The 15,343-nt window shown below is 33.5% G+C and overlaps 1 protein-coding gene across 1 annotated transcript in view; it reads left to right on the top strand.

Moving 5' to 3' along the window:
- The first annotated feature begins 5,306 nt into the window (after positions 1 to 5,306).
- The window catches only part of LOC111064445 (myogenesis-regulating glycosidase), a 68,210-nt gene continuing 58,173 nt past the window's right edge, over positions 5,307 to 15,343 (top strand). Inside the window, exons 1-2 of the mRNA XM_039435700.1 lie at positions 5,307 to 5,586; positions 7,496 to 7,640. Of these exons, the coding sequence (XP_039291634.1) occupies positions 5,557 to 5,586; positions 7,496 to 7,640 (175 nt within the window). The 5' untranslated portion in view covers positions 5,307 to 5,556. The remainder of the gene's footprint in view (positions 5,587 to 7,495; positions 7,641 to 15,343) is intronic.

Genomic DNA, 15,343 nt, shown 5'->3' with positions numbered 1-15,343 from the left:
ATCATGTCCTTCAGCAAAAATACAAATTTTTCATTATAATACCATTTCAAGGCCTTCTTAACAAAAAAGTACATATTTCGTATAAAGTACTATCATGTATCTTACTCGTTTTAGAGACTCTTGAATAACAGTAAAATCGCAGAAAAATGAGAAAATGAAAATAATCATTTTTTCAATTAGCTGTAACTTTTGAACGGTATTGAAATTAGAAAGATTTATGGGAGCGGAAAGAGGAGAAAATTCTCTAAAACCTTGACTACTTTTTCGATTTTTTAACTGAAGTGTTTCACAAGATACGCAACTTTGAATCACCCTCCCCCCACTACTAAATTCGAAAATTCCTAAGGAATCCTGTTCATAATGAACTGTTGTTTATTCACGTGATGTGTGGAATTTTATCTATACTAGAAAAATATCCAAGTTGTATAGGGTGGAAGTGATAGGTTCGCATAATTTTGAAAACCCCTCAAAAATACCGCTTTTTTGAAAATTCGTAGCTCCGGAACCAAAAATGGTAGAATCCTGCGCGACCACTCAATTTATTGGGGATTTTATTCTCTTTAATTTTGTCAGGAATGATTTTTCTTGAGAAACTCAACGTTTACGAGATAAAATGGGAAAATTGAAAAAAGTCAGAAATTTTGGGGGTTTTGGGGGTGAAACCGCTCTCTGGCGTGTCAGCAAATTTCAGATTCGAATCCAGCGCCCCAAAATACATATAGAACCGTCGAGAAAAATTCTTTCGGGGCTGTTTCCTGAAAAACGACCATTTGACTGGACTAGTAGGAAAGAGTCCTGAAGTCTGATCATAAATTTGATAGGCCATAAACCTGCTACTGAACATAACAAACACAACTAAACAAAAATCATCAAATTCGGTGCACACATAAAAAAGTTATTGAATGTCAAAATTTGAGGCTCGATTTTTTATTTATATAGATGGATTTTGTCATTCTATCAATATTTTGCAGTTGCAGAAATTTCACAACTATTCATTTTAACTTATTTGAAATAAGTGGTTGTGATAATTTCTAGTCTTTTTATTTGATATGAATATCATCTACCACAATATTACCTCCACTACTACACACAAAATTTCATCTGTCTCTGTCTATTATTTTATGTTAAAATATAAAAACTTCTCAAAGAAAGGGTAACTATAATGTCATTTTATAAAATGAGCTTTTATATTTGGTTTTTAATAAACAAGATATACTTACCAATGTGATAATTGATAAAGTGAGTTTCATTTCTAAATGAATATAAATTAAGTTTATTGATGTTGTTTTATAGAGAGCATTATTGCAATAAATTTTAGTTATTCAATGACTGAGCTGTTTTATTTACAGTTACCTATAATCTATATAAATAAAAATCGAACCTGAAATTTTGACATTCAATAACTTTTATTAGCCCTATAGAATTTTACAATAACTTTTTGTAGGTATAGAATTTACTGAGGATTTAAATAAAAACTCAGAATAATAATTGAGTTTCAAAAACCCTATTACTCTTATTGACCAAGGTATGAAGAGTCTATCGCAATAAACCTTGCATATTGACTAGCCTTCGTAGGTAGCCTATTGCTGTACCGTACTTGATTGTTTATAATGTCGTTTTCACAGTAACATTTTGCATTGCGCTGCGCACTTGGTGTAGATAAGGCTTATGACGATGTACAGTAAATACAAAGGGCAACCTCACCCTATAATATATCAACATTTCAATCTAAATACATTGATTTTATTATTATATATCACACATCTAAACTTTAAAGTAGAAATATTTTTAAAACTCATGTTAGTGTCGACCGTTTTGTTGTGTGCTGCATCATCAAACTAAATCATGTTCAAACAGTAGACTCTCAAAATTTGAGGGTTGTGGTGGGGGAATTGAACTCAGCCATGAGTTTTTAAAATACGGTATTTATACTTTCAAGTTTACATCTGTGATGTATTCAACAAGTAGAAAAATAATGGATATTCAATAAAGAAAAACAAAAATAATTGATTGAAATAGAAATAAATAAATAAATAGACTACACATAAAATTGTGAACTGTATGAATCATACAATAATCAAGAATTATTTGAATCATACAAGGATTCAAATAAAAATCTGAAGAAATTATTGGTACCGTAAAACGGGGTTACTTAAGCCTACAGGGTAACAAAAGCCATTTTGCAAGGTAAATTTCAAGAGCCCATGTTGGTAACACTGATTTCAGAAATCCTGGATGTTTATAGATCTATGAGTTGGAAATTGTACAAACTTCAAGCTGATGCAAAAAAAAATTACTGAGATTTGAAGTAAAGCATTAAAAAATTTTATTGTTTGGAGGAAATTTGTACCAAATTTTATACCTATCATAACTTCATTTGTCCATCCCAGTCTGTTCTCTTTCAAGTTTAGTAACTATTTCGAAACATAACCTCAATTGTCTGTCTAGATGATGCATCAGTTAGTTCTCCAATTTTGAGTTTATTTTTTTCCTGATGCTTCTCTTTTCTCAGCTGGTCTGTCTACGGGGTAACAAAAGCCACAAGAAAAGCCACACTTTTTTGTATGAGTTGAAATGATCATTTATGGTAATCTAGAAAATGTAAATAATTCTTCAAACTATTATTTTTCTCTTATAAAACATGAATTTTGTTTCTTTTAGTCTAGTGTATGGATTTAGTTGCTCCAGAAGTGTTAAACTTGAGCCAAAATCTCATTCATTCACTCATTTAATCTTAAAAATAAAAATTGTATTATTTTTCTCCATTAAATTCAGTTTTTTAAACATGAATATTGTTTCTCTTAGTCTAGTGTATGGAATTAGTTACCCCAGGAGTATTCAACTTGAGCCAAACATTCATTTAACATACCTGGTTTTTGTTACCCCATTCCAGGGGGAAACTTAGACCACCATGTTTTTTATATTTTTTCAGGTGAAAAATTGTTCAAATAATTTTTTTATTACATGAAACAATAAGTCAAGATACAGACCAAAGTTTTGCACTAAGTTTCAAATCTGTAAATTGATTGGTCTAGATTCACCAGGTGTTTGAATTTTAAAAGTGGCCTAAGTAACCCCATTTTACGGTATTTAACCAGTCCAATCTACACTAAAAGCATCGTTCAAAGAAAAGTTTTTTTTTCACTTTATTTCAATTCAATCAAGTGTTTAAAAGAAACACTGAAAATATTATTGCATGCTGTAACAAAATTTATTATCAGGCACGGCCCTAGGGACTTCGCCGCCCTGGGCGAGATCGGCAACCGCCGCCTCCCCCTTACAAGCATCCCATCTAATTGTCAATCTTGAATTCTATCCCTTCCTTGATTGATCGCCTAACTATTGGGTATCCGCTGTGATGCGATCGCTAGTTGTCCCTCTATCATAATTAGTGATCGAATTCATGTAATTGAAGTAATGATTGCAGAGAGTGAATGAAACATAATTAACTCTATCAATGAATAATTTTGTGATTGGACTGATTGGAAAACAGTACATCAATAAATATAAGTTAACTGTGTCAGTGAATTAAATACACATAATAATATAGCATGATTTATTATGAGTGGGCTACTGGAATATTGCATTATATCGTACAGAAGTACAAAGTGTTTACAAATCGAAATCTGGGTTTCGATTCGTCATAATATTATTTTATTGCAAAGAACTTACAATAAGAAGTTGGGGTACCTTCATTTTTTCCGGAAAGCAATACTTTCCTCACCTATTGTAATAAGGCAAAGAAAGTAAAAATCATAATCAAGTGGAGAAGCAACTCAATCAGTTCTGTTTATTTGCACCAGTGTGAATGTGCGTACTGCAATCCGCTATGATTAGTTGAACCACAGATTCAAGATTATATTTATTCAGTCTTTGGTTGGACTGATTGAGATTGGCTGTGTAGCGTTTTTTAGACAGGGAAACATTATGACCAACCTTTATATACGGTAACACTATTTATAGCATTATTGTCTCTTTTAAACTTTTATTTAAAATGTTTTTTACATTCAAACTTCGTTGTGAACCTAGTAGGTAGTTTGATAGAAATTTTTATGAAAATCTCTGATTGTGTTGAGAAAATGCGTGTGAATGATCATTGCCAATACCGGTATAGCCTAAGCCTAGGAAATAACACCCAATCTATGAAATTTATGTTTGGTCCACTTCAGGGTAGGATTTATAATATTATGCTGATATTTTGTAGATAGATACATGATTTTGATGACTATATCGCCAAGAATGTTAATAATAATTATTACAGAAATTAAAAAGATTAAATCATTATTCTTACTTTTTCTTGTTTTCAAAGTTATTTTCAGAAATGTCAACATAGTAGGCTATTTATAGATATGGTATTTTATTTGAATATAAAGCTGCGTTTACAACAAAGTTATTAACAAAATGTTAATAACATAATCCTCATAGATTCTATTAAATTGAACATAACTTATCATACACGTGATGAACATAATATGTGTTGGTCAAGCTCCGTTCAATCTAATAGAATCTATAAGGATTATGTTATTAACATTTTGTTAATAACTTTGGTGTAAACGCGGCTTTAAGGTACCCACCTCACCAAGTATCGATCAAAAATGTGCTATAAGAATAGAATAGAGTTTATTCAACAATCAAAACTCAAGCATCATTTGTATGTGAAATATATTTAATCAATTTTCAATGTGAAATACTAAAACTTGTTATTCGAAGTGAAGTTCATAATTGGCGGTTAGCGTGTGCAGTGCATGTCATGGTTGGAAACCTTATAAATAGCTAAGGTATTAGCTATTACCAAGTCTGGTGTTATTTTTTAAAAATTATAACGAAATAAGAGTTAATTTATTTATTCAAGTGAGTAAATCATTGCTTCATAGTTATTGGTTCTAGTATAAAAGATAGCATCGTTGCATTTACTTGATATTGGGTGGGATATGTGGTTGCAATAAAAATACGTAAAAGATGGACATTCCAACTGTAAATATTACAAAAATATTAGACCTATTGAATAGATTTTATTGAGAATAATAGAATTATAATTGAATAATCTATTTTCTCAACCTGAAAAGTTCATGAAAATAGCTAAGCCGTTGGGTTGGTCAAGCTGGTTACGAATGGTCTATTTGGTTTTTCTCTATATTAAGGTAAAGTCTAATAGAATTGATTGTAGGTTCGGATCACTTTAATGATCCGGATCAATTGATCTCTTTCACTGCCACGAGCCAATCAGAAGACCAGGATTGGAACTTCCTGAGGTCACGTGACGTGTCTAGTATTTGCGTCATGTAAAAAAAATTGATTAGATAGGCGTTTGATTACAAGTTTCCATTCTGTGCCTCCGATCAGCTGCGAAATGAGAAAAAAAAGTGTTCATCTGAAAGGAAGTGAAAGTTATAAATTTAGTATTCAGTTTAAATCAGATTTTCTCAATTAACAACTATTCTTTCTTTGTTATAATTGAGTCAGATATCCAAATACTATATATTAATATAATTCTAAACGAGAATGTACTTGGCAGATTTGTAAAAATATAAACATCATTTCGCAATCTTAACCAAAATGAATATTGGTGAACTTTTGTCCTATAAGGTAAGCATAATATTTGTTCATTAACTGTAATAGTTTCAGTCAAGTTTGTACTAGCAAATAGCCTAATAAATTGATGGGTCTATCTAGTTTTCAAATAAATTACCTATAACCTATTGGTTTTTATTTTTTCAATTATAAATTTATCAACAAATTCATTATTGATTTTGGCTAAAGTCTAGGTCTAGTGCTATTATACCTGTCATCAAATTTTTGTGGCTAAAGTGCACGTCCAGTGCCAACATACCTGTCATAAAATTTTTGGTTAGGATCGATTTAGTATGTTATTTTGAGCACAAAAATTAAACGGCGGTCACTATTGTTTTTAAAATAAACTAAGTTCAAAGTAGCACAAATTTACATGCATTTAACCTAAAAGTAGCAACCATAAGTAGCTAAGGTTAGGAAAGCTTAGGTTAGGAAAACTCAGATTAGGAATATCATAATTTGATGATTTCAATAATCAAAATGGCTGCTACTCATAGGTTAAATGCATGTAAAATTGTGCTACTTTGAACTTAGTTTATTTTAAAAACAATAGTGACCGCCGTTTATTTTTTGTGATTTTGTGCTCAAAATAACATACTAAATCGATTCTAACCAAAAATTTGATGACAGGTATGTTGGCACTGGACGTGCACTTGCACAAAAAAAAAATAGTTTTACTAACCTCACTTTGTTGAAGACTTTTCAAACACCTCTAATTACGCACACCTCTGGACCTAGAATTAAGCCGGTTAGGGATCAGGTTGAGTTACTTTACTTTATCCGTCTTCCCAGCAGTCCTGAGGCTGCAGGAGTCGTCATGATTTAAAAGGATTATCTCCTGTGTATGTAATGTGTTCATTTATGTTGTAGTATGGCCGGTCTGTCAAAATATCCTCTGAGCTGTTTTACAAATACTCTCCTTCTTGAGATTGATTTTAGGTTTTCAGGCAGCAAGTTATAGAAAAAAGACCCTGCATATGTTGGCGATCTTATATATTTTCTTAGTCGGTATGAGGTAGATTCAAGTTTTGTTGGTTTCGCAGGTTATAGTTGTGAAGATCCGATCTCAGTGTGGAATTTGTCTTCTCTGCTTGCACTATTGATTCCAATATGTAGAGTTATTTATTCATCGACTTTTTATAAACCGAACACAATTCTTTAAAATGATTGGGGAAGGACTAACTAACAGGCACAGCCAAAAACTGTTTCTTCCCGAATTTTTATTTATCCACTATAAATAGTCCAAAAAGTAGGTTTTGTTCCATACACTTGAATTCAGGTTCAATTTTCTGTTCAAATATTTGAAAACAAAAAACTTCTAATTTAGATTATTTACAAACCAAATTTAATAACAAAATAACATTAAGTAATCACTTAAAATTGTTAAACAATGATCAACTTTGAAAATTATGATATACTCTAGTTTAGGAGGATTGTCATGTCAACAAATCAGATTATGTTGATCAAGTCGATTAAATTGTCTAGCTCGATAACATTTCTCGCTGATTGATTATGATCAATAGTCATAGTAATGTGATTACACAGCTGGAAATAATTCTGTCTCTCTCCCACACAGGCAAACATCTTCTGTTATCGAGAGACGACAAAATTATCATCTGTTTTTCCAAGGATGAATTATCCTTTTCATGTCCTTCAGCGAGTTTTCCCAGGGATGAGACCTGTGCAATCGAATTTTTATATCATAAACCTACTATATTCCAAATCTCGTGAAAATCGTTAGAGATCCGTTGAACATAAATAACCAGATATAAAAATATAAACAGATATACAGAAATTACTTGTTTAATATAATAGGATAACCCTTCCATTCTCGTCAATCGGCTCTGCCCCACTCTGTATATATGACGTATATACTGCAACATGACTATTGTCTTCTCAGTGATTGTGAATTCCAATATTGCAGATGACGACAGCTGCAGATAAGCAGGAGAATGATAGCAGCCAAGAACCAGCGCCAGAGTGCACTGGTCGCTCTCCAATGCAACATGATTTCGGCCAACATTTAATCCCTGGCTACAATCTAATATTCATTAAAGAAGAAGCGCATGGTGAGATTCACTATTTTATTATCCGATTGTCAGCTCCACTGATATGCATGATATTGACAGCCATAAATCTGTATATATGTATAATTTAACTCTTTATACAAGAAAAAACTTACATAATTTGAAGGCAAGGTGCTTATAACAGATTATAATAACGTTTACATATTTATCATCCAATTCTTAGCTCCACTGACTGCTCAGAATCCGATCTAATAATAATTCAAAAATGGTATTGTTATTTCAAAATTTTGATAGGAAAGAGTTTGGGTCTGTTGGTTTTCTAAAACTATTGTAAAAGAGAAAAGATAGCAAAAGATGATATCCCATGGTTTATATCATTATGTTTCAAATTTCAAGCCGTTTACTGTCGACTACTGTCTATTATTACTGTTTTGTTGGGGTGAGAGTGTAAGACTGGCACAGTATGAGTACAGTGTTTAAAATAAACAGTGTGGTCCTTGCAATTCTTGTTTTCTATTGGCTGATAACTTCAGCGGCCATTGTGTTTCCCAATTTCAATATTTTCCTTATGCTATAGCAGCAAAATAGGAGCAAGATTCATTTCACTCTACAGATGAAAATTACTGAGATATTGCAATTATTCGAATGCTAATGAATTAATTATTATTATTATTAAACGAAAATCCAAATTAAATGCTGTAACTCATGCAATATATCAGTAATTTTCATCTGTAGACTGGCTGGCCGCTATGGCTTCGTATAAAGTGAGCGCTTCTATCCAGATATTGTCAGTTTTAAGTAAGGGTAAGCATTCCTGACCGGCAATTGGGAGGCACTGGGTTCGATTCCCGGGCTGACAAATAATTTTTGAATTGTAGCGTTTATCGAAATTCCATTTAGCTGTTTACCATGTTGTCAATATTTGCAGTGGCAGAGGTCTTCGGGGTGAGTTACAGCATTTAATTTGGATTTTCGTTTAATAATAATAAGATTCATTTCATTCATAAATTTCAATTAGTATATTTTTAGCCTTTTCTCTTGTTTTTCAGTAGTACTGTATAATGTTTGAAGAGTGATATGAGATTGAAAAATTGAGCTGTTGGCTCGGGTTTAATAATTTTTTAGTCTAGAATAAGCGGAATTTATCTGAATTTGTTATTAGTAGTAGCTCTGTGAACTGTAGACCTCACGCAGTATTCTCATCCACCTGATTGAAACGATAGACCTTATGGAAATACAGCAATAGACTGGCTTCTCTACACATCTGTGTAATCACTTGTCAGCTTATTTATGATGAATAATTCTATAGTCTGATTTTACTCTAATATTGGCGTATGAAGGAGGCTCCTTTTTCCTTTTATATTATACTTGAAATGCATAATTTCCAAAAATATTCCTTGTATATACGTCGACGCGCAATTGAAAAAGGAACATACCTGTCAAATTTCATGAAAATCTATTACCGCGTTTCGCCGTAAATGCGCAACATATAAACATTTAAACATTAAGAGAAATGCCAAACTGTCGACTTGAATCTTAGACCTCACCTCGCTCGGTCAATTATTATTTCTGTTGCGTGAAGCCACAAATTGAGCAGTGCTCAAGTGGCATGCAACTCGACAGTTTGAGAACGGAGTCAAATAAATGCACTATAACACTCCTCAATTGTATAAGGGACAAGCCTCTACAAGTGTCCTAGTTATCTTTGATGAAAATAATTTATAGCTGCTGCACAACCTGATATCCTCTGGAATACAATTGAAACACTTGAGTGCTGAGTAATACGGTCCCTTTTATTATTCTAACTGGAATAATCCTGCATTATTACCCCGTCTTTTGTAAGAATAACTAAACCGGTTAGCATTAAAAATATTTTTGTTTTTGAACACTAACATAAGAGAGTAAATCCTTTCTCACATGAGAAAGATGGAACCACCCCCCCCCCTCAAATCCAAAGTGTCATTTTCTGAATTTTTAGGTTTGTGTTCAAAACCCTGGATTTTTCCAGCCCCCCAAATCAAAATAATCTGATGAGTGAAAGAAAATATCCATGGTAAACCTTTAAAAATGTTTTGAGATTCGAATTTGACTTGACAGTCCTCAGAGCAAAAAGAGCATGGTAAACCCTTTTCTGGAGTTTCTCTATGTGACTATCCCATTTTAAATTTGCCTGCCATTCAACCTCTAGAAACCTTGTCATATTAGTAGCAGGACACTCCCATCCCATCACAGATGGATCATTCTCTTTACCCCGCATAGAGAACTTAATAAAATGTGACTTGCTTAAATTCAGCTTGAATGAATTATCATAAAATCACCTATTGATCTGCTGCATAGCAATCTTAGCCTTCTCCATGATATCTTGATAGTTGCTTCCTTCAAGTAAGATTGTTGTGTCGTCAGCATACAACATCAATTTACCATCAACATTGTAGGGCAAGTCGTTGATGAAAACATTAAACAATGTAAGCCCAAGTGTGGAACCCTGAGGAACCCCTCGCTTAACTAGTAGTTCTGTGAATAGTAGACCTCGCGCAGTTAAAAACCACATCCTCCATGAGAGTGAATTATGTCCTGTCCTGACGTGTCGGCGAGATGATATCGGTGTGTAAACAACTAATGGCTGTTTGAAATGCTGTATCGACAATAATTATTAATATTAATTATAATTATTATCATTAGAATGCTAATAAAATGTTGTGAACAACTATGCTACTATCATTAAAAGCTTACCGAGTTGAAAGTAGAGAAAAGTCGGGAGAAAATAATAAGCTACTTTGAGTTATCAATATTGCATGCCTCATCGCTTGCAATTAATAGTCCATACGACAGCTGATTTTTTACCAAATTACATTGGAATATTAATTGCATGCAATTACTAATCCACTCGACAGCTGATTAATTTATGATGAATAATTCTATAGTCTGATTTTTACGGTAATATTGGCGTTCGAAAGAGACTTCTTTCCCTTTTGTATTATCCTTAAGATGCAAAATTTCAAAAAAACCTTGTATATACGTCGACGCGTAATTTAAAGAGGAACATACATGTTAAATTTCATTAAAATGTATTGCCGCGTTTCGCCGTAAATGCGGAACATAGAAACATATAAACATAAAGAGAAATGCAAAACCGTCGACTTGAATCTTAGACCTCACTTCGCTCGGTCAACTAGCTGTCATTCAGAGAGCACCTGAGAGCCTTCACATCCATCCACAAGATAGGATCTCAAAAACACCTCCGCATGACCTCTGAATCCATAAAATTTTACCTTACTCAAAAGGAGATCATGATCAACCATCTCGAATGCACTCGATAAGTCACAGAAGACTCTCACAGCCCTCTGCGACTCCAGAGCATTCAAAAAATCGTATCATCAAACGTGGCTGACTTAGTTGATGCACCCCTTCTGAAACCATATCCTCTCACTCTTCAAGTAAGCAGACATCTGTTGAAATATAACCAATTCGAAAATCTTGGAGAAAGTCGTTAACAAGGCAACAGGCCGATAATTCTTTACATCATTTCTACGTTCTTTCTTATGGATGGGTTTAATGACAACGAATCTCAGTTTCTGTGGGAATACTCCTTCCTTAATCCACAATTTTTTAATGTTTGTGAGAGGCTGCAATATAATGGGACATACCCTAGAAGAAAAGTCATACCAGCCACATGAACCAGTATTTTTTAAACCCAAGACCTCCCCTTCCAACTCACTCCCAGTAATAGCTCTGAATCTAAATAAGCCATATTGTCTACCTATTTTATTTAGATAACGCTTCCCATGACTCAGCCCAGCAGAGCTAGACTGTTCAGCACCAAATTCTAAAAAATAATGATTTAACAAAGATGCAACCCTTACTGGATCATAAACATTAGCATTTCCATTACTCAATTCAGTTATTTGCTCACTACAGTTCGTCAGACCCGATTTTTTCCTGACTACAGTCCACGATCCTCTGTTGACATTACTTGACTGTGAGATGATCTTCTCATTAGCTTTCTGCTTGGCCAATAATATTACTTTTTTCAAGATTTTCTCATAGGTGACAGAAAATTAAAAAAATGTAGGGTCCCTATTAGTTCTAGCCTCTATGCACAGTTCTCTTTTCCTGATTCCATTAGACAACCAGTTTTTGTTGAATTGTCTACTCTAGCTTTAAACTTATTGAGCGGGAAACATTCAGTAAACAATTATAAAATAAGGAATGGAAAGCATTAAAGGCATTTTCACCACAATTATTATTACTGAAACAAGTTGACCAATCTACCGTATTTAATAGGTCGTAGAATGAAGTTTGGTCGTAGAATGAATGAAACAAGTTGAACAATCTACCATATTCAGGAAGTAGTAGAATAAATTGAGTAATATATTACGGGTCGTTCCTCTACCCGTGTTTATGAACTCCCTACCAATGCTCTAGGGCATTGTTCGTGGGTAAAAAACATAATATCTAAATATCATATTTAAATTTTCCGGAAGTCTTCAGTTACTAACACAGTGGCCATTTTGTTTTTTTTTCACTTATTATTTTTTTCTAAATAATGGTTAGGAACATAATATGTAATTGAAACTTTGCACAATCATTCATAACCATTAGTGGAAGCTACAAAAAAATTATGATAATTTTTCAAATTCATAAAACAAAATGGCGGCCATTTAAAATTTTGTTTCTCAAATAACTCGGAAACAGTTGGTTTTACAAAAAAATACAGAAATAACTTGTTTTAGTAAATTTAATTACCTATCGTTTGGTACCTGAGTACCAAATATGGCAGCCTTAGTGATTGGTGACCATTGAAAGTTTGTTGCAGTGCATACCAAGGCATGCTAATAGAGTCGCCTCAATGATGCAAGAGTCTCTATTTGCACTGCATATTAATAGTAAGTAATTTTAGGTCATTTCAAACAATGTAACGTTACATAACCTTCTAAAGTTTGGTCACCAACCACTAAAGCTGCCATATCTCAGTTAATATTGGTCCAATCTTTAAAAAAATGGTACCAATCGATAGGCAATTGGATTTACTAAAAAAGTTATTATTGTAAAGTTTTTGTAAAACCAACGGTTTCTGAGTTATTCAAGAAACAAAATTTAAATGGCCGCCATTTTGTTTTATGAATTTGAAAAATTATCATAATTTTTTTGTAGCTTTCACTAATGGTTATAAATGATTGTGCAAAGTTTCAATTTCGTATGTTCAACCATTATTTAGAATAAAATGATAAGTGGAAAAAGCATAATGGCCGCTGTGTGAGTAACTGAAGACTTCCTGACAATTTAAATATGATATTTAGTTATGTCTTTTAGCCAGGAACAATGCCCTGAAGTATTGGTAGGCATTTCTTCAACACTCTGTATACAGGGCGTTCCATAGCAAACCCATTCTCTAGAGTCACACTTAAAGCCAGATGGTCTGAGAGACCAGGATCAATTATATTTCCATGAATTTCTTTCAGATTGTAACTCGTGATTATATTTTCAATACAAGTGGCTGAAAACGAAGATATTCTGGTTGACTTGTCAAAAATGAATTCATATAGGGCCTAGGCCTAAATTACACTAAATTTTTAATGTTCAAAAACTTATTCTTATCTCTACTATTTTCTTTAAGAAGATTAATATATAAATCGCCACATATAAATATTATTTTCTGTTCAACGTTCCACTTGGGCTAACACAAGAGCCTGTCATAGATGTTGACAAAATTCTCCACAGAGTTATCCGGCGCTCTCTATATATAGAAATCACTACAAATAGCCTAGAAACCCCTTCCCCAAGACTAAACTCAACAGCCGCACACTAAAATGTCCTCTCAATAGCCAGTGCCTCAATATTTTTCTCTAACTTTAAACTTGATGGATTTAAAAAATTATACAATTAGTACACTTACCACCTCTTCTTTTATTGTTTCTACTGTAAGCTGAAGCAAGAATATAGTTATTGAGTCTATTTTGAATAGTCGTATAACATGGAGCCAACTGTATGAGACCAACTGGTTGAAACTATCCGTATGAGAACTCTCCAATCTATATAAATAAAAATCGAGCCTCAAATTTTGACATTCAATAACTTTTTTATGTGTGCATCGAATTTGATGATTTTTTTTTTAGCTGTGTTTGTTATGTTCAGAAGCAGGTTTATGGCCTATCAAATTTATGATCAGACTTCAGGACTCTTTCCTACGGTCCTTCAAAGTTTACATGTAATCCTTTTGGGAGAATATTAATTTGTGAGCTGGCCACACACAGAAATAAAAATCAGCTGTTATAATCATTGCGTCATCCAACAGCCGTCGGTAGATCTGTTTTTACTTTCCTTGCCCTATTACCATAGGCAAGGAAAGTATTGCTTTCCGAAAAAAATTAAGGTACCCCAATTTCTGAATTTCTATACGTTTCAAGGTCCCCTGAGTCCGAAAAAGTGGTTTTTGGGTATTGGTCTGTATGTGTGTGTGTGTGTGTGTGTGTGTGTGTGTGTATGAGTGTATGTGCGTCTGTGTACACGATATCTCATCTCCCAGTTAACGGAATGACTTGAAATTTGGAACGTAAGGTCCTTACACTATAAGGATGCGACACGAACAAATTCGATCAAATGCAATCCAAGATGGCGGCTAAAATGGCGAAAATGTTGTCAAAAACAGGGTTTTTCGCGATTTTCTTGAAAACGGCTCCAACGATTTTGATCAAATTTAAACCTGGAATAGTCATTGATAAGCTCTATCAACTGCAACAAGTCCTATATCTGTAAAAATTTCAGGAGCTTCGCCCCATCTATGCAAAGTTTGATTTTAGATTCTCAGTTATCAGCCTTCATATACAATTTGAACAAAAAATTTCAAGTGGAAAAAATTGAGCATGAAAATCTCTGCAATTAATGAACAGTAACATTTCCACCTAGAATTGAAAATAAACTTGAAATCCGAGAAAATGTGATTTTTAAATTGCAACTGTTGGCAACTGTTGGTTCTATTAAATCATTCACTACGAAGAGATAGCAGATATAGTGTGTTTCCAGCGTTATTGACCTATCACCAGCGGTCTCATATCTTTGAATAGTAGACTTGAGATGCGCGAGTACACTAGCGTCAGGTGATCAATTTTCCTAACGGCAAGGAAAGTTGTGTGAGTGTGCCACACCAGATTTTTACTTTCCTTGCCCTACTACCATAGGTAAGGAAAGTATTGCTTTCCAAAAAATATTAAGGTACCCTAATTTCAAGTTTTCTATACGTTTCAAGGTCCCCTGAGTCCAAAAACATGATTTTTGGGTGTTGGTCTGTGTGTGTGTGTGTGTGGTGTGTGTGTGTGTGTGGTGTGTGTGTGTGTGTGTGTATGAGTGTATGTGCGTCTGTGTACACGATATCTCATCTCCCAGTTAACGGAATGACTTGAAATTTGGAACGTAAGGTCCTTACACTATAAGGATGCGACACGAACAAATTCGATCAAATGCAATCCAAGATGGCGGCTAAAATGGCGAAAATGTTGTCAAAAACAGGGTTTTTCGCGATTTTCTTGAAAACGGCTCCAACGATTTTGATCAAATTTAAACCTGGAATAGTCATTGATAAGCTCTATCAACTGCAACAAGTCCTATATCTGTAAAAATTTCAGGAGCTTCGCCCCATCTATGCAAAGTTTGATTTTAGATTCTCAGTTATCAGCCTTCATATACAATTTGAACAAAAAATTTCAAGTGGAAAAAATTGAGCATGAAAATCTCTGCAATTAATGAAC

Source organism: Nilaparvata lugens, chromosome 9, assembly GCF_014356525.2.
Source record: "Nilaparvata lugens isolate BPH chromosome 9, ASM1435652v1, whole genome shotgun sequence".
NCBI lineage: Eukaryota > Metazoa > Arthropoda > Insecta > Hemiptera > Delphacidae > Nilaparvata > Nilaparvata lugens.
This window is presented reverse-complemented; position numbering and strand designations above follow the sequence as displayed.